General features: G+C 38.9%; 2 protein-coding genes across 4 annotated transcripts in view; one reads left to right on the top strand and one right to left on the bottom strand.

Moving 5' to 3' along the window:
- Positions 1-3263: 3263 nt before the first annotated feature.
- On the bottom strand, positions 3264-5684 carry fth1a (ferritin, heavy polypeptide 1a). Its single transcript, XM_027019834.3, has 5 exons — positions 5387-5684; positions 4296-4398; positions 4059-4205; positions 3740-3865; positions 3264-3636 (listed from the first exon to the last, which is right to left on the bottom strand). Exons 2-5 carry the CDS (start codon positions 4395-4397, stop codon positions 3478-3480), a joined length of 534 nt encoding a protein of 177 aa, XP_026875635.1. The 5' UTR covers position 4398; positions 5387-5684; the 3' UTR covers positions 3264-3477.
- A 5358-nt stretch (positions 5685-11042) lies between these two features.
- Positions 11043-20505, top strand: part of sh3gl3a (SH3-domain GRB2-like 3a) — a 33599-nt gene continuing 24136 nt past the window's right edge. The window contains exon 1 of one of the 3 annotated variants that reach the window (XM_027019850.3): positions 11043-11379. In XM_027019850.3, the coding sequence (XP_026875651.1) occupies positions 11335-11379 (45 nt within the window). In that variant the 5' untranslated portion in view covers positions 11043-11334. The remainder of the gene's footprint in view (positions 11380-20505) is intronic. The other 2 variants (XM_081710058.1, XM_027019849.3) reach the window with 2 other exon arrangements.

Genomic DNA, 20505 nt, shown 5'->3' with positions numbered 1-20505 from the left:
AAAACCTTCTAGTGGCTGTGTACATCTGTATAGCAATTTACACAGCCATAGTACTGGATCTGCATTCAGAGTACTTTAACAGCTTTTACATAACTCCTGTACCATGTTTGTATTGAAAGTGCAGCTTTTGGGACTTAAACGACAACTAACCAAATATTAAACAACCCCACATTTCTGGGCATTTCCATTCCATACCCTAATGATTTAGGAAAATACTTTTTACAATTAGCCAAAAGAAAAGTGTGTATATATATATATATATATATATATATATATATATATATATATATATATATATATGTATATATATGTATATATATCTATATATATACACACACAACACAACTGTCTCTAGGGTATACAGAGAGTGGTCTGAAAAAGAGACAATATAGAGTGAGCAGCGGTTCTCTGGGTAAAAATGCCTTGTTGATGCCAGAGGTCAGAAGAGAATGACCTGACTGGTTTGAACTGATAGAAAAGCAACATTCATTCAAATAACCAAATATTACAACTCATGTATGCAAAAGAGCATCTCTGAATACACAACACTTTGAACCTTAAAGCAGATGGGCTACAGCAGCAGAAGACCACACCGGCCACTCCTCAGCTAAGCACAAGCAACTAAGGCTACAGCTCGTACAAGTTCACCAAAATTGGACAAGAAAAGATTGGAAAAACATTGATTCACCAGATCTCAATCCAGAAGAATTAAAGCAGTTCTGAAGGCAAAAGTATCCAAACTGGTATTAGCAACTATTAACTGGTATTGGCATACCTAATAAATTGGAGTGCATGTGCATAGAAGGGCCTTAAGCTAATGCCTTTGAGCTCAGGCATTCTTTACTGAAGCTTACACATATATAATTCTTATACACACAAGAGTAGAGAACTGTTGGCAGGATACCTTCTAGTTATCATCTCCAGTACTGGACTGGGCACCCTTGCTATAGATCCTTACTGACTCATTCTGTCTTAAAGAGAAAGTACAATGACAATCAAATTGGATCTGCACTTATATCCATTGTCTCAAATGTGTATCTGATCTCTGAACGTTTTTCTGTGCAGCGATGGGAGAGAGTGGCTGCAGGGAATCACCCGCCATGGAAACAAGGACGCAGCAGCCGACCAAAGATCCAATCGCTGGGGGCGTAACGGAGGTGACCCTAATGTCTATAGGCCGCGAGGACTCCCCAGCAAGTATTAAACTCAAAGCATGGTTAAGGCAACAGTAAATCTTGCTGGCTCAAACAGGTTAAATTATGTTACATTTATGATAATGCTTGATTTTTAAACTGTAATAGCTTCATGCGCCCTGTTTCTGTATCTACTTTGACTACAGAGTGCTTGTGATTTGGATACAAGGCATGTTTCCTTTTGTCTGGATACTTTGCAGGCAAATCAAAATAATTCATTAAAAAATTTAATTGCATAAAATAAAATCGTACTTCAAATCTAATTATGGATATCATTCCTGTTCAATTCTTTTACATTTTTCCCTATTGTATTTCATTATTTTCCTTCTTTATTTAATATGAAAAAATGAAATAAAGATTTTAATCACTAAAGAAATGAAGCAAACGTCTCACGTGAAAGCTTCTCAACCCATGCCATGGAATTTGTCATATGCTGGCTCAGCAGAAACAGGTCCACCCTGTCATAAAATGAGCCTTTTATCTCTGGGCTCAGATGTGCCTGTACTTTGCACTCTCTTATTGACATATTACCGTAAGGGCCTGCCACTGTGCTGTGCATTGACTGTAGCTAAACAATAATACTGAGTAGTGAAGCCTCACATTCATGCATCACCACTCAGAATGACAAGTACAATGTATCGATCACTCCAAGTGCTCATTTCCTGTAAGAGACTGTAACTGAATCTGTGTGGGGGACTATCGGGAAGTCAGAGCAGGACGTATGTGCAATGATTATTGGACTTAAACTATAATGGGAAGACAATGCAGCTCAATTTAGCTTTCAAGGAATGGTAAATTTAGCATTAAGTTTAGACTACACAATAGAAGAAATATTGGTGAAAAGTGAAAGACTGAAGCACGAAGTTGGCCCATTTGGGTATGCACATTAACCAAGCAAACTTATTCAGGTCAACTTCAGTACGTACTAGGATTATTTAAATGGGCCTGAAAACCTGAATGGCCATGTTTGGGTCTCCACACAATATTTGGTACAAACTGAAAGTACAAGCAATACTCAGATTTAGGCAACTTGCAGGACAATTTAAATTTGGTTGTCAAAAGAAATGTAAAGTGTCACATCTGTAACCTACAAGGTATGTGTACATAAACTGAAACTTTAAAATGAAAAGCAGTTTTCATTTTAAAAACCAAATAAAAAGGATTTAAGATACAAAATATCATTTTTAATTTTTGCTCATACAGCTGTTCATCTATTGCTCCCTCTTCTGGAAATGAAAATAGAATGCTGAAGTGTATAGTAACTGCACTGCTTCCTGGGGTTGGTAGAAATATGCAATTCAACACATTCACAATAATCTACCTCAGCATTGGGTACTTCTGGGCTAGCTGAAACATTTAGTAGACACTTGCATGAAAACATCTAAAAAGAAGTGGCCATGTTTTTAATACCCAAACAGGCTGTTTCACATTACAGGTATATAAATAAAATAGAAACCCAGTTTGGATTAGTTCACTTCACCTTTGCACCCAAGTTTCTTTATGACAGTCCAAAATCTTCAAACCTGAGCTTGTTGCTTCAAGATACTATTTGCATACACACATGCACTTAAGCATGGTTTAAAAATCTACCCAATGGTGGAACTTGGATCTCAAAGAGCCACTTGAATTGTGTCCTGCTCCATGTCTTACCCCAAATGTTACAACTGAGAAACTGCCATAAACATTTACCATCTACACCTGTATTTAAGGCAGCCAGCAAATTTCTTTTAGGTACAGTGGGCCTTCATTCAGAAACCTAAGCACGAAACCACCATTTTCAGACCAAAGCACCCATGTTGTCTTACTGGGAAACTGGGTAGGGCTGCACCAATTTGGAAGTTAAGGAAATGACTTGCACCTAAAGCCCTATGCTTTAAAAATGCCACAGTGGACCTAACAGTGGGGATGCATCAAGATATTACAAGGCAATTTGATGTAGAAGTTGAACTCCAAGTACAACAGATCTTGTCCAGCTAACACTTCAATGACTCAACTGATGCAATAATGTAAACAATGCACCCAACCAAGGTTGATTTAAGATTGTGGATAAATCCAGACTAGAACACTAGATCAGAAACCAGAGGTTGCCATTTATTTGGATAGAATACAAGTAGTAATATGCAGTGCATACACAGTAGTAACTGGTAATTTAGCACAAGACCTAAACTAAAGCACTAACAGGGACCACTGCCTTAAAACAAATGCCAGGCACCCTGAGGAAAAGGAGTAGGATGGAATAGATTAACTGGGAAAAAGGGGACATGGATGACTGCAGAAGTGAGCTTTAACTGCTCTCGCCTCCCAGTGTGTGCTTGTCAAACAAGTACTCGGCCATGCCGTTCTGGGGCGCTCCCATGCGGCGGAGGTTAGTAACCCAGTCAGCCAGCTCCTTGATGGACTTCACCTGTTCATCCAGGTAGTGAGTCTCAATGAAGTCACACATCTGTAAAGAAAAGGAAGACGTCTTCACTGCTTAAGCCAACTCATTTAGGCCCAACTCGGCATGCTTTTGCTGAGACACTGCAAACAATTAAAACTCTGCTTACATGAGGGTCATTGTGGTCAGTGGCAACCTTGTGCATGTCCAGCAGAGATTGGTTGACACTCTTCTCCAGCTGCAGGGCACACTCCAGAGCTTCAACACCACTGCCCCACTCATCACGCTCAGGTTTCTGTCTCAAGAGTTAAACCAAGGAAGTGATAGCACCTGTAGCACTAGGCTAATGGCAGTAATCTTTGTACTCATTTCAGACAGTTGTGCTTAGGCATTGGCTCTGAATGATAAGAACTCCACCCAAGCCAGCTCTTGGTATCTCCACACCACACCACCCCCATGCCCTGCATCTGACAGCCATCCACACCCACCTTGATGTCCTGCAGAAAGATCCTTCCTCCCCTCTGGTTCTGAAGTTTCATCAGTTTTTCAGCATGCTCTCGCTCCTCATGTGACTGCTTGCGAAAAAACTTTGCAAAGTTGTGGAGGGCCTGATCATCCCTGTCAAAGTAGTATGCCTACAATAGACAGAAACAGTCAACAGCCTGACCCTGAATCACAGTCTCATGTCCCCATCCTCACCAGCACAAGCCTCCAGTGTGACTTACCATGGACAAGTAGACATAAGAGGCATACATCTCCAGGTTGATCTGCCGGTTGATGGCAGCCTCACAGTCCTGGTGGAAGTTCTGTCTCACCTGAGATGTCATGCTGCAAGACAAGTTAAGCCAACAGCAAACATTTAGCCATGACAGCAGTTTTAGTGTTCAATTCCAATAAGTGAAAGTCTTCATTCTCACATCTCCATACTGTGAAACTGTTGACAACTGGGAGTGGTGGTAGTGACAAAACAACAGAGATTATAATTATGGCTATATAAAACGTCACGTTAACACCTCTCCAATACCATAAACTTCCAAATAGTTAACGCTGGACGCGTTCCCCGTTTATTTGTTTAATTTCAAGGGACTAGGAGACGGTTTGCAAAGCCAGCTCCTAATTGCTGTGTCCACATCCGACTCGGCTCATAACGCCATTACTAGCTACCGAGCCCATTACGTTCTGAAGGGCACTTCTACCCTTATCGCAATGAAGGGTGCAACCAACGCCACGGCCTGGCTTATTTAGATATGGCCTCTTCGAAATTGCCTGTTAGGAACCATGGCACATTCAACACTCCAAAGGACCTTTGTGGTAGTTGGCGGACATTCAAACTCGACCCCAACTAAGACCGCTAGCCATCTTATAAACCATGTTAATACGCATCAACTAGTCAGCTAAACTAACGTTAGTCAGCCCTGTAACCGAAATATTCGAGTCTTAGCTAGGTTATTCAACACGCTTAAGAAAGCCAGCCAAACAAACTTATTAAAAAGTGTTAACTGGCTTTAAATAAAGGATTAAAGCTTCGCTTTAACTGCTGTGAAAGCTGATATGGTGGATAACTAAACAGGCTCGATAGCGTTAAGTTTAAAGAACGTTAAAGCCGCCCGGTAACGGCGTCCACCTTTAGCTAGTTACTGCAATGCGGTCTTTGTTTTAATCGCTATCTGGGCTAGCCGCCATCTGCACATTTAGGCCCATAAAACAAATCGGGTCGCACAAACCATCAGTACCTTTAACTCGATATCCAGCCTATTCGTTAGCTAGATATGTTGTCGTTGGAGCTGCTTGTAAGAGGACGTTAACTCAGGCTTACCTTGGTTGCTTATTTTCCTTCTGAAAACAGAAATTAGTTGTTCACACTTAGCGTTAGCTAGGTTAGTTAGCAAGCCAACTACGCTCGATTGTTTTACGGTAGGTATTTCGCAGGGGAAAAACTGCGTTGGACGGTAATCTCCAAGTTATCGGCCGAATTAACCAACTGTGATAAATTAACTAGAATCAAAGAAGCGAACTAAGTGCTTTGAAGAGACAGAAGCTAGGTTGCCGTTCAAGCACTGTTGAAGCAGGTAACCCTCACTCTGTCCAAAGATGTAAGTCGATATGTCATTGCCTAGTGTGGCGCAGCGCTCTTTGTACGCGTGACTCATGCATATGCATAAAGCGCCACGCCAGTTCCTAATCTCCAATCATACAGAATAGCTCATTAGCATTCATCGTTTCCACATGAAACACAATACAGTGGTAATACGGGAAAGTATTTACGAAGTGGTGGCCGTCACTAAGAATGGGATATTCCCTCCCTGAAAGCCAAATTGATCCAAGGGATCAATATTAAAATATTCCAGGTGTCGGGAAACATGTAAACACTGAAACTGTTCAAAATTCAGTACCTAAGCACAGTTGTGAACATAATGAGTACAAAAAGCGTAGAGCTAAGCAATACAAATTTGAATATATTTATAACTATTTCAACTTGTAGATTTGTTAGGCTGATTGAAGCCAGTCAATTATGTCTTAAGGCATATTTAAATCAAATGTATGTATGCACTGATTTTTATTATGAAGGCATCATTCTTTATGCCTCATTTGAATCATACCAAGTACCATGGGCCCATTGTTTACAAACTTTGTAATCAACTTTATAAACAACCTATTGAAATATTTAAAATATTGGTCTTTACCCATTAACTGTTCCCAATACTGAGAGCTCTGCTGGAACCCTCCATCATTTAAAAAAATTAATTGCCAGGGTTTCAACACTGTTGTGTTAAATTTTCAAACTGCGGCTTCAGGTGCATGTAAAGGCTCAGCTCTATCTAGAACGTCTAGACCATACAACAGCAAGTCGACCTAAAATACATAGAGCTAATTAGAGGTCTGAAGGAAATAACTAGTTAGGTGACACTACACCCAGGATGTATAATATTGCCTGACACAGTGATGCATTGGCTCAACTCTTATTTATGTTTCAAAGATGTTTATGAATCCCTTGGGTTTTTTTTGCACTCTAATTGCATGTATTCCTTATATAAGAATTGGCCGTCACTTTGTAGCAAGGCATATTTGTTTATGAAGGGTTGTGGGTATGTGACTTTTACAAAGAAGAAACCAATATAAAGTGTGGTGGATTCACGCAGAACAGCTGCTGGATGTCTCAGCATTTGGTGTCATTATATCATGCTTGAAAATCACATGACCATTCTGGTTTCAGAATTACAATGCAACAAAATTACAATGCAACAAACTCTACTCAGTAACAAAGCCAACTATAAAGCTTAACAGCTTATGTATCCTGGTCAATATAAAACTACTAAGAAAGATAATTGCTACATGTAGTTCCAATGTGACAATCAAAGTAGTTTTGGTGGTGAAAAAACAAAAGGAATTCCAGTCTTGTGCAAAACTTGTGTCAGCAGTGAGTATATGCTGTTGTGTAATTCTGTTATTCAGTATGACTCATACGCTGAGAGATTTCACCCAACATTTGAGTGGCTAGATAATTCATACTGTTCAGAGAATGGAATGTTGTGTTCATGTTGAGGGCAGCCTTTCTGACAAATTTAGATTTACTTTTACAGCATTTAGCAGATGTTTTTGTCAATAATGATTTCCAAAAGTGTGTTATTTCCATGCAAAAAGTCTTTATGGTCAGAGTCTAAGCATTAAGCTAGTACCCTGTCAAGGAGAAACATATGAAGAAAATATATACAAGGTTTGGTTTTTAATATATATATATATATATGCAATTATAAAAGAGTAGTATTGGTGAATTGGTTCTTTGACATGGCTAGAGATCACTGACTTCTTGAAGAAATGGGTCTTAGTATACATTTGAAGACAGCAATGGACTCTGCTGTACAGACAGGTAGTGGCAGTTCCTTGAACCATCTGAGATGAGTTGTACTTGATGAATGAAGAGTGTGAGATACAGTGCAAGGTGAGAAATAACGTTTCGGGTAGGAGGTAGCAGATTTATTTTTGGCAAGATTCAGACTATTAAATCTGATGCAGGCGACTACAGGAAGCCAGTGGAGGAAACACAGCAGTGACACAATGTCTGTGAACTTGAGAAGACTGAATATGAGTTGTGCAGCTGCATTCTGGATCAGCTGCAATGGTCTAGTGGCATATGTAGGGAGGCTTGTCAAAAGTGAGCTGCAGTAGACCAGCTTGAGATGACGAGTGGCTTGACTAGAAAGAATTTGACAAATCTTTCAGAAGTTATACAAGGCAAAGCATGTTATACAAGAGAATGTCCATGTCACATTAGTAATGTGTGATATGGTGGAGAGAAATGTGCTGACATTGTGGTCATGTAGGACATGATGAAGGGGTTGCTACTCCCAAAACATTGTCTAGACATGAAGAGCTTGCCATTAATTTTTAACTGCATGTATTGCTTTATTGTCATAATCATCTACAGAGCTATATATTTTACCAGTGAAACTGGCCTAAACCATCATCAATACAAGATCTTGGGGAAAAATTAATGCAACTCTGGACAGAAATAAATGTTGTGACATTGCAGAAGCTCGTGGAAACGATGCCACAGCGAATGTGTGCTGTAATCAAAGCTAAAGGCATCCCAACAAAATATTATAGTGTGACCTTTTTTTTTTTTTTTGGCCTGGCAGTGTACATGTATAATGACAGATGTAGATATCATTGGAATTTGGAATCACTGGAAATAGATTTTATTTCATTATACATGCATACACATCTTGCATAATAAATGTAAGCTTGAAAAAAAGGTATAGAAAGCCTGGTACTTTTTACAATACTGAACAGCTGATTGCTTCTTCCTGTTTACAATACCAGCAGTCCAGTGGGATTCTATCCAACAAAGAAATGCTCTTATCCATGTCTCTCTGTGAAAATACAGTATACCAAGAGCCTCGAAAAACCAAAGCTTTTGAAAAAGGTAATCTGAAAATAACAGACAAGCCCAGTTCTTCACCTTTGAAAGCAACCCTTTCATTATTTTGGCAGCTTTAACACAAACATAGCCACAGGAACATACATGTGTTCTGCAGTCTCAATTCCTCTTCCACATCCCAGACAGGAAATCACATCTTACATCTGTGCTTAAAAACCCTGAACAAAAACTATTTCCTTGTGGGGTGCGCCATGCATTTCAGCAAAGTCTTCATTAAATCCACAGAGAATGTGAATAGTTCTGTAGAAGCATTTAATTCTATGAAGAGTGTTATTTATTTGTGAAGTTTTTTTTTTCTTCTCTTTACTAAGATACGTTTTAGCTGGATTTCCTGCCTTTTATGGATAAGATGTTACTCTTTATTGATGGAGATATACTGCATCTGTCCAACTAACTGATAGTGGACACAACTGAGGATGTTGTGTGAGTTGGCAAGCCAGTTTTCATTGTTTGACTGATTGAGACAACACACTTAAACTGGGTAGCACACCTTCCCGGTAGCAGTGATAAGTTTGAGAATGCCCAATAATAGATTTCAATGTGTTGTGAGATAAACAAACAAAAAAAAAAGTACTCCTTGGAGCTGCTGAAGAACTGGCCTAGTGAAACTCAACTCTAGGCCTGTGGGTTTTTTCCCCACTCAAGGGACAATTGCAATTTTTGCTCCTACCCCACAGATCTCCACCTTTTTTATCAGCCACAGCTATTTAGTCAAGACAGCATCCTAATTACTGAATATGGAAAAGGGTTGACTCAAGATCAATCACATCTGATTAAAGTAATTAATTAACACGAACTTAACAAGTTTGAAGAGGATAAACAATGAATTGTATAATACTGTGGCCATCCAAAACTGTAGTTGAAGACATGTGATGTAGAAGTGACTAATACAGACTAGATGCATCATGAATGTTTATGTGTAGAAAATACTGCCATCTTCTGGCAGGTACACAACAACGTCACAATACACAGTACAGTCTATGGTACAGCATATGTACAAAATAACTTAAGAAACTGTGGGGAAAAAAAATTATCTATTTCTAAACTGGAAACAATTTTAGACCACTTTTATCATTTTATCATGGGTTGACCTCTGGTAGATTCACACATTCAGCCTTTTCCCTTTAGTTTTCAGAATCCAAAGGGTAACAATAGTAGAACATCAAGTACAGTGGTGTGAAAAACTGTTTGCCCCCTTCCTGATATCTTTTTTTTTTTTGCATGTGTCACACTTAAATGTTTCAGATTAAACAAATTTAAATATTAGACAAAGATAAGTAAACAAAATGCAGTTTTTAAGTGAAGGTTTTTATTAAGGGGAATAAAAAATCCAAACCTACATGACCCACAAACACTTGACTGCAGTTGTTGCTGCTAAGGGTGGCCCAACCAGTTATTAGGTTTAGGGGGCAATCACATTTTCACACAGGGCCATGTAGGTTTGGATTTTTTTCCCCTTAATAATAAAAACCTTATGTTTTGCAGTTCTTTGGCTGTTGTGGTGGGGTCTTTTGTGACCTCTTGGATGAGTTGTCACTGCACTCTTGGGGTAATTTTGGTCGGTTTACCACTGTTCCATGTTCTCGCCATTTATGGATAATGGCTCTCACTGTGGTTCACTGGAATCCCAAAGCTTTAGAAATGGCTTTATTTCCTTTTCCAGACTGATAGATCTTAGATACTTTGCATCACATTTGTTCCTGAATCTTTTTTTTTTTTTTTTTTTTTAGCTCACAGCAGTCTGTTTAGCTTTTGCAGACCTTTTAGTCTATTTCACTTTGTCCAGCAGGTCCTACTTAAGTGATTTCTTGATTGAGAACAGGTGTGGCTAGAGAAACTGAACTCAGCCTTCCAAAGATGTGATAAACCACAGTTAATGTATGTTTTAACGGGGGGCAAATCACTCAGGGCCATGTAGGTTTGGATTTCTTATCCCCTTAATAATAAAAACCTTCATTTAAAAATTGCATTTTGTGTTTACTTGTGTTATCTTTGTCTAATATTTAAATTTGTTTGAGGATGTGAAACATTTAAGTGTGGAAAAAACATGCAAAAAAAAAGATATCAGGAAGGGGCAAACACTTTTTCACACCACTGTATATCTCAATAGTATAGGTAACAATAGTATATCAGCAGGTATATGCATATATATGTGCTGTACGAAGCCTACACCAATCCTCATCATTCGCTGCGAAGACTGTTTAGGACCACTGGAGGGTAGCAAATAGTTATGAACGGGACTAGACCTTTTCGAAATATTAGCTAACTCGGTCATCAGCATTGGATCATTGAGAACTTACTTCAGTATAAATGCAGGAATATAGTTTAATTATAGTTTAACCCGAGGTGGGTTAAATATTATTTCGAGAGGCTGACTAAAAAAGGAAGCGTGCTAATAGGTCTAAAAGTGAAATCAGTTTCTTAGACACATTGCGATTAGGCGTTCGGCCGCATTTTGGATTGCCAACTCGACTTGCCAGCAGCCATGAGAGAAGACAAGTTGTATTTGGTTTAAATGGATGTTTCGGGGGGGGGGGGGGGTCACTGACGTATGTCCACGTGATCTGTACTAACAATCTTCCACGAGACTCGACCACCTCTTCCCAGTGGAGGAAAAAGCCCACCGCGAAATGCGTCTGTCAGCGGACGGTTACACACTAATTCAAATAGGAGAACGCCTAGTGTGATCTTTCTGGGACCAGTAAAGGATTGTTTTATATTTATAGAGTGTTTTGATTTTGTTTTCATTGTTCATCCCGCCCTTTTTTTTTTTTTTTTTTTTTTTTTTAGCTTTCTCCTTTTGTGTTTTCTTACCTTTTCTGAGGATGTCGGTGGCGGGGTTGAAGAAGCAATTTCATAAAGCGAGTCAGGTAAGGTGACGCCCAAGTTCAGCTTGTTGTTTTCGCTGTACTTTCACCCGACGCTTTAATTGTTACTTTTCATTTATTGTAGTGCTTTCCTTTTTAAGTACAACAATTCTGCAGTCAAAAAAGATGTACTTAGGTATGTAGCTAGCTATCTCTTTGTAGATGGCCCAACGTTGCTATCGTTAGCTGGCCAGCCTACGTTGTTGCAGTGTGCTCGCGCTTAGTTGTTGGCAAAAGAATCCGGCTGAGACGTTATTGCCCAACGGAGGCTCCAACCGTTATCTGTTAAACTTCGTACAAGATTAGCTTTCTCTTTTACAATACTTTTAACTTATTTAGTTTTCATTGCAACAATATGTTCGATTCAACATCCTGGGACTGCTTGCTAGCACTCTGCTGTGATATTAGCATCAGCGCTGGTAGTTAACGCTAGCATACTCCTTCACACAGTGAAATGAGACCAGTAACGCTAGGTTTGAAATTTTACATTAATTCTTTTTTGGACACCACCAGCAGATCTATTTTACTAAGGTTTGTAATACACATTGTCCGCTGAGATAGTTGAAGTGATGGGATCTTCTATAATCTAATATAAACGAAATTAAAAGGACAAAGATAGTTGTGAAGATTTTATCAACCACCTACACAGAGAATGAATGGGCCGTAGCCTGACATTAGAATAGATAGGCCTGCTAGTCACGATTCCCCTGAATATCAGATTGTGATTCTCACACAATAAAGATATTTCTGGTAAATTAAGTCGATTCAGGCGTTGTTAACTAGTTATATGCACACATTTTATAATTTTATCGTTTAAGCCCGCAGTGCAAAATCTTTAACTCGGATTCAGGGTCTAAGGACCGCCATCTGTGCCTAGGTTCTCCTCAAGCCACATCCAGGCATATTTTTGGAAAGGGCCGATGGCAGACTGCCTCTCTTGCCTCTTACAAGTGGTTTCTCTAAAGTCAGCCATGGATACCATGTTGGTCTTAAGAGTCAGTTTCATCAACATCTTCTGTCACCGATTGTTCTGAAGAAGATAATGATGACAGGTTTCATGCACTCAGAAGTAGTAGTGGAAGTTCTGGTTGTATGTGAAGTAGGGGAGTCAGCTGTACTGGCAAATGGTAGTAACTGCTTAAGAAGAGCCTTAGCTAGATTAATATCTAAGTCACATTTTGCATAATAGCAAGTAAATGGATTGTTAGTACTGACAAAAGACAAAGATAATAGCAGATTTGTATAAGATGTTTCTACATATGATTGATTGACACCAGAGGTTACATTTGTTTATACTGATGTTGTGACAAGCCATGTGCCAAGGAAAAACATACTACAGAGAAAAACTCTTACCATAATCTCCCAATGACACCTCTACAATGAAATGTTATCAACATAAAGTACATTCCATAAGGACTATCCACTCTTGTTATTACAGCCTATTATGTGTTTGTAAACATATTTACATCTCTCTGATTTCTTTTCCAAAGAGTAGACTTAATTATGGTCAAAGAACACTATATTATCTTATGACACTAACTAACTCCCCACATTTTCTTTGTCTTTTGATGGAATTAATCTTTTGTTCTGTTCTTGCACCTTTTTGGGGAATATTTTTACATTTGGGTGCTCACTTCTGGTTATCCTTTGATGTACTGTTATTGGCTACCCTCTGCTGGCTGAGATTTCACTGGTTTTATGGATTTGAAGCCAATATATACATACATAAAATAAAAATCGTGAATGAGTTTTCCTGTTATTGGGTTTCAGTGGAAAATGGGAACTTGATAGGATCGCAAAGCTGAACAACACCGACTAAACTACTGGTTAAAAACACAGCTGACTTGTGTTTTTTACCTTATTTTTACCCTATCTGATAACTGTGTTACCTAGGAAAAAATATCAGGTTGCCTGGAAATAACATTTTGCAGCTTTCATTGTTGCAGGTACTTTAGTGAAATCAAACAGTTTAAAGGGTATTTCTTGGCACAGTTCTCATATTCAGTCTACTTGGTAAGTCAGATAAGAAAGGTTTTACTTATAGTGCACTTATCCATGATGCACAGCATTTTATTCTTAAAAAGCCACCCTCTGTTTTTTTTTCCAAGTCATTTAAATGTATCTTGTTTTTAGCAGTCTATTTGTAGACAGGTTCTTTTACATTTTATGTTCTGTCTAGACCAAATAATAATGATAGGGTGACTCAAACACTTAGGAATTGCAATCATTTTTTTCTTCAGTTGACTAGTGTATTTTGTTTATGTGGAACTCTGTGAATGTAAGGGAGTCAGTACCACAGATGTAAACATTTATGGGTAACCCAAACAACGGGGGCTTAAAAATACAGCCAAGATGAGGTGCGTGTTTGTCATAGTGTGAAAAATAAGCAGTCAGAGTGCAGTGTGTATTTTCGTTGGAGACAGGCACCATTCCCAGGAATCTTGCATATGCGCGGTATATCACTTTAGCATCTTTTTAATGGAATATGGGCAGAATCATTTCCCATTTCATGCCAAGTGTCTCATACCAGAATACTTCTGTACTCTTGGTGCAGTTGGAATTTGGGAAGATTAGAGGAAGAGAACATAGTTACTTTGAATCCCAAGTAGCTGGGAGAGGCAGTTCGGACAGCATGCATTCAGTGTAAAGTTAGAAAACAGTTAAGTTATAAATACGAGTGTAAGCTATAAATACATTACAAATGTAAACAAGTGCTAAAATAATGTTGCTTTCAAGAGAGTATCTGACACCTTAAATTTGATTTTGGCATTGAATGATGACGCCAAGAATATGTATAGGCACTTTGGTTTTTTACATTTATGGCATTTAGCTGACACTTTTATCCAACACAACTTACAATTATGACTGAGTACAACTTGAACAATTGAGGGATAAGGGCCTTGCTCAAGGGCCCAACAGGGGGAACCTGAACTGGAAACCTTCTGATTACAAGTCAAGTACCTTAACCACTGAGCTACCAATGTCCTTGTTTTTAGTTTCATTGATTGCGACAAGCATTCTGTAATTATCCCAATGTCCCTGTATCCCAACTCAATGAATCAAATGTAAATTCCCCGCTCAAAATGATGCAGGACTATTTTATAATCAACTTCTTTTTTATGTTTGGTAGGTTGCATTTGTTTACTTAGACAGGCCTGATGATATTTCCGTATTTAAGGTAAATTTATGATTTCTATTCCAGTTAACTGAAATAAATGTCTCATGTACTATATGAGGCCATGTTGCAAAACCTAAATAGTGATATGTGTATGAGGTGTGTAGTACCTAGCCATAGGTTCCAGTTATGATGTTCTTTTTATTTGATGCTTCTTCCTAAGCAGCCCCAAAAGCCCCAATTTGAGCTGCTTGGAGCCATGGAACACCATGTCCAGCCTCTTTTGCACTGGAGTTCTTCTGAGCTTTGGCTTGCAGCAACATGAGACATAGGCTCCAATGGAGCCACCTCTCCAGCATGGCTCCCGCCTCATTCAATATTGATTGCGGCCAATCAATTCTAAGTGGAAATCTCACCTTTGCAAAGACTGTCTCTCTGGACGGACCCGGCTCTTTATTACCATTCCACACTTTGCATGTGTTGCTTTCAGTGCTTACCTACTCCTCCCAGTGAAACTAGGCATTGCTCGGTTTATTTCACTAAGAAGACTGAGAGGAAGAAAACATGTTGGAGCGACATGTATTGTGGTCACAAAAGTGGCAAGGTGTGAAGCCTCTAATGTGCAATCGAAGCATCTTTTCTGCTGCAGAATGGACAGATTGCTTGTGGAGGTATAAAATGGGTCTGTTCTTAAATTACATTAAATTCTCATATGTTAAGATAATTTTAGCTACAGCAATAGGCCTATATCTTAACTGCTATTCACCAATTGTACGATGGAGGAGCCTGGTGCATTAGATCCATTGACTCATTTCACCGTCGCAGGTCCTGGAATGCTGGCAGTGTTTCATACCTTATGGAGACGTTTAATACAACAGAAGGGAATGCTGAGGCAAAAAAACTTGTAAAAACAAGTCGAGGCAAGGCAGGATGTCCTCAATCATGCCGTCTCTATTGCTGCTTCTCTGCTTTCTCTCTCTCTCTCTCTCTCTCTCTCTCTCTCTCTCTCTCTCTCTCTCTCTCTCAGGAAGCTGTGTGGAGGCAGGGCAGAAATCCCAGGCAAACACAGGGCTTAGCAGTACCACAATCACAGACACGCACTGTTTATTCAACACTTCCACTATTTAGAATGTGTATCAATATTTTGATATCAGTTTCAGTTGAGTGGATAAGAAATCCTACCTTCACGGTGGCCAGTGGATGCAAACCCACACAAACACTATAGCTTTCAGTGGCTGCATTTATACTTTTAAGCGTCTTTCCATTTTTAGAATGTCGTCTTATTGACGCCTTTGCAGATAACCAGCGTGATGTGGCTGTCTGTTGCCAAGTAGAACGATGCGAGAATGGTTGTCTCCCAAGACTATCATGCACTCCCTTCAGAATCTTTGACAGCCAACAACTAGACTTAAGTAATTACTCAAATGTTTCTGGTGGTAAGGGATATTGCTGACTACTGTCAGCCGTTCCTGGATATATATGACCTTTCCAAGCCCTTTCCATCACTACCCTGAGAGTTAGGAATTAGTGCTGTGTTCAGAGGCAGAAGATATGTTATTACTTCTCTCCTCAAGGCCTTTAAGGAACTCTTTGTAAAGTGCATCTTGGACATGGCTTGATTCATCGTGGTGCTTGATTCAGAACCATGGCTCCATCTTTCTGGTGCAGGGAGAACAGGACCACAGCCCAGAGGCTTGAGGATAGCTGAGCCTTTCCCAAGGATGTTTCCAAAGAAGGTAGTAGAGTCATCCTTCCTGAAAAAACAAGTTCTAACAGTGAACAGTATCTTATTTTAAAATATAGATCTACAGCAACAGCATTTAAAAATCTAGGGTTTCTTTAAAACACTTAAGTGCTTTTAAAATTTGTTGAAAGATGAATCATGTTGGGTGCAACTTGCACTCAACATCAGTCAGAAACAGATGAAACGTGTTAACATAATATTGATTAATGTTAAACGAGGCATTGATAGAATCCATTGTGTCACTGGGCCTTGACATTTCCAGTTCTGGAAAATAGGCTCATTAGTCCGGCAGCAGGATACATGTTAGGCTTTCATTTTAAATGCTGCTCATGTCCATGTCACACTAAGTTTAAAAAAATTGGGCGAAGGTAAACGTTAATTACGACTTTGTTTTTGCTTTGCGGGAAAAGCACAGCTGTTTCTCCTTTTATTGCGAAGCTACATTGTTTTCATTCTTCGGAAAGGAAAAACGTTAGTGTGCCTGCTTTGTGGAAAAAAAATATTCATAATCAACCGTCTATAGCATTCCCACCCCTCTGTGTCCTTGTTGCAGGAAATTACATTGTAAAAGAATATGTAATCTGTTTATTGTCTTCCTTTATCCTCGCCCCCCCGCAGTCCATGATGCTTCCTGTATATTTATCAGCCCTGCACCTTGTTATGAATGCAACTGTTTATTACACCATACACTTGTGAATGTATTTAATGACTGTTGCGCTGACTTTAACGCCTCCATACTTACTCCTCATCCTTATCTCAGTTGCTTTTTTTCCCCTTTTTTCCCCCTTCGGCTAATCGGATGTCCGCTTTGCCTTAAAATGATTTTGAGAGATTCGCTGGAGGTCATGATAACCCGAGCCATGGTAACCTGAGCTCTGGCCCTGCCTACGTGGTGTACTGACGTCAGGCTACTGTCCCACTGCTCTGGCCTGTTACTGTGCGCTGTCATGGTGAAGAATGACTGTGAACACAGCTGGAGGCCGTTTAGTGGCCTCCACCTCAACAGGACAGGCTGAGCGCCGCACAGCTGTATTCAGAGATTTTAACAGTCAGCTTCCCACTCGCATAATGCTGTCATGCCAACTGGCTGGGATGTCATGGCCTGATGTACTGGCCTATTGTAGCAGACCATTTAAATACATGAGGGAAACAATAACACAGTAAATGTTGATGAATCTATGTGCTACTTGTTACTGTATTTTAAAAGAATAGTTTTGTTTTTATTTTGAAAAATATTGTGCTTTGTCAAATTACATAAAACATTTATGGCATTTAAAATATTGGTTATTATACCTTTTGGAATTTTCTAGAGTAGTCTTCTTGAGAAGAATGTCAGAGTAATTTCAGACTCAAGAAATATTACCATATTTGGCAAATTTCCTCATTTCTGTTAGGCCAATGGCTAATTTTACCCTGACCTAGTTGGCTGCTTTGATGTGCAGTTATCAGGAGCCTCAGAAAGTGATTTTTTTTAAGGGAAGAGACCCAGATTTCTGCAAACCATTCGCCTTACCCAGGCTACCCAAGATATTCTCCTTGGTACAATAAAACATGGGCTAATATGGGCTACTGGAGTCATATAGCTGTATCATTTTTTATTGCATTTAATGTCAGTTATATCACTCACAAAGAAGTTTGGCTGTGGAAACAAAAGTTGTTGCAAGGATAAAAGAAGTTGGTAAATCTGAGATCCTGGGCTTGTAAGGGACAAAAATATAGAATATTTAGACTATAGGTAATTGACTTTATGATCCCACAAGAAGTACTTTCAAAATAATAGCAAAGACATCAAATTTTTCCTGGGTCAAAGATTCACATATACTTGGTTAGTATTTTGTGACATTCACTTTTAATTGCTTGACTAGAATAAAATGTGTGATAGATGTCCACAGGCTTCTCATAAAACCAGAATTTTGTCCCTTTACTCGTGACAGGACTGGTGTAACTCAAGTTGTCCTACTTGCTTTGATATGAGTTTTCAGTTCAGTCCACAAATTTTCCATGGGATTCAGGTCAGGGCTTTATAATGGCCACTTTGGTACCTTGACTTTGTTGTCTTTAAGCCATTGGGTCATTTAAGCCATTTGGAGGAATGCTCAGGACCTGCAGGAAGACTCCATTGCAATCAGGTTATATTTGTGGATGATGTCTTTAGGAGTTGTTTTAGTATTTCTAGATAATCCTTCTTCCTCATGATGTTATCTGAAGTGCACTACTCCATTTCCAAGAAAAAAACACTCACAACACATGATGCTGTCACTCCTTTGTTTTACAGATGGTATGATGTTTTGTTCTAAAAGCCTCTTTTTTTTTTTCACCATACACATTTCTGATCGTTATAGCCAAACAGTTAAATTCTTGTTTAATCTGACCAGGAAACACTTCTCCAAAAGGCTAAGCCTTTGTCCTGCTACTCACCTGCAAAATTCAGTCTGTACTTGGAGTAGGCTTCTTCCTTGCCTGACAGCCTTCAGGCCGTGGTGATGTAATACTGTTGTAATGGCAGCTATAGATTCTTTGGTACCTGATGCCTCCAACTCCTTCACCTGTTCCTTGTCTTGTCTTGGGATTCAGTTGAATCTTTCTGACCAAAATTTAAGCCCAGGCACGTAATTCTTGCCTTCTTTTTGAACAATGCAGTGTCTGTGGTCTCAACACTTTAATGTTCGCATGCAGTTATTTATACACATGCATATAGTACCTTCAGTTGTTTGGAAATTGTGGATGTTTTGTTTGAAATTGGTTTCCCAAAAGGTAAAAAAGCACTGGCTCTAAACTTAGGCCTTTAAATACTGCCGCAGATGTAGTTCCAATTAACTAATTATGACAACTGGACAGTCAGAAGCTACTAATTTATTGCTGTGTTTGGGTGCTTATCAGAAAGTTGTTTGTACAAGGTGGTTAACTAGTAAATATAACTTCACTCTGTTCGGGTGCTTGTCAGAAGTTCTGCTTACAATGCACAAAAAGCATGGAGATCCAAATCTTTTACCCACTGATAAAAACCCATCCTGCTTGTGTGGTACCTGCTCCTTTCAGTTTCATAGAGGTCAAAATTTGAAACGCATTACATTTTCAGGATTCATCAGGTTTCATGTGGAAGTTCATCAGAGGTCGTGGTACAGGTCACATCTTATAAACATGTAGATCATCTACAATCCCAAGTTTCCCACTTATAAATACCACTTCATCGACTGTTTGAGTACAATTTACAAGTGGGCAAAATGGTATGTCCTGGTTTCTCTCACCAGTCAAACATGGCATACATGTTAGATACAGAACAAGAAGAAGCATTTGTGTCTGACACACATGTGTATTTAATGACAGGACATGCATCAATTAGTTACCCTTTAACAGTCTGCATTGTTTATGTAATACATTTTAGTGATCTAAAGATTTTAGTGATCTAATCACAATCTTTGTACCCCCTATTAAAGCACTTTACTCGCACCCAGTTGCAAGAGTAAACACAAATAACTTTCTCTAATGAGTTTCCAGTTAGTAAGTGCTGTCTGCAGGGCTGCCCACTCTTTCCTCTTCTGTTGTTGTTGTTTTTTGACGATTAAGCCTCTTTCTCAATAGAATAAGGCAACCAAGGCCTATTCTGCTATATGAATTGTGGGAGAAAACCATCATGTCTCTCTGTATGCAGATGATGTTCTCTTGTATATGTCTAACCCAGAGAGTTGTCTCGGTGTTGTTCTTGATCTGATTTTTTAAAGCATAAATACTTGTATAATTTATTACATATGAATCAATAAGAAACCTTAAATTAAGATTTCAGCCTTCATTAAACCCAAAGATTTGGGAGGGGCTTCGCTGCCTAACCTCCAGTTCTACTACTGGTCGTCACAAATTAAACAAATGATGATAGTTTGATGTTGAGGGCTCATTTTGCAAGCCACTTGTGCTGAAAACTCTCCCATTTGTGAAATCCATAGATAAACTATTAGCAATTGTAAAGATTAATATGTTATATACAGTATACTTATTGTATGGAAGGATATCAAGCAATATCTGAAAATCCCAAATTTCTTATTTCTGATTTTTCTTTACCCAGATTTCCCTCTTTAATTAAGGAATAAGTGTGCGCATGTATATATTCTGTAAAGTATATATTCTGTGCTGTCTCATGCATTCAGGTTTGTTAACTTATTACTCCCTAAGATCAGGGACACAGACCTTTCCTGTAGGTCTGATGACAAAACATTGAATAATATATAAGAAAATATTCCTACTATGTACTTCCATCAACATCTAGGAACAAAAG

This window comes from Electrophorus electricus, chromosome 3 (assembly GCF_041902795.1).
Source record: "Electrophorus electricus isolate QZ-2024a chromosome 3, ASM4190279v1, whole genome shotgun sequence".
Taxonomy (NCBI): Eukaryota; Metazoa; Chordata; class Actinopteri; order Gymnotiformes; family Gymnotidae; genus Electrophorus; species Electrophorus electricus.
The sequence above is the reverse complement of the archived record's forward strand: the minus strand, read 5'-3'. Positions and strand labels throughout refer to the sequence as shown.

Bases quoted from the DNA above. Each gene is read 5' to 3' on its own strand.
- fth1a (XM_027019834.3), bottom strand. From the start codon at position 4,397: ATGACATCTCAGGTGAGACAGAACTTCCACCAGGACTGTGAGGCTGCC. The intron at 4,206-4,295 runs GTAAGTCACACT...TGTCTATTGTAG, and splicing joins CTTATGTCTACTTGTCCATG to GCATACTACTTTGACAGGGA. The intron at 3,637-3,739 runs GTAAGCAGAGTT...TTTTCTTTACAG, and splicing joins CTGACCACAATGACCCTCAT to ATGTGTGACTTCATTGAGAC.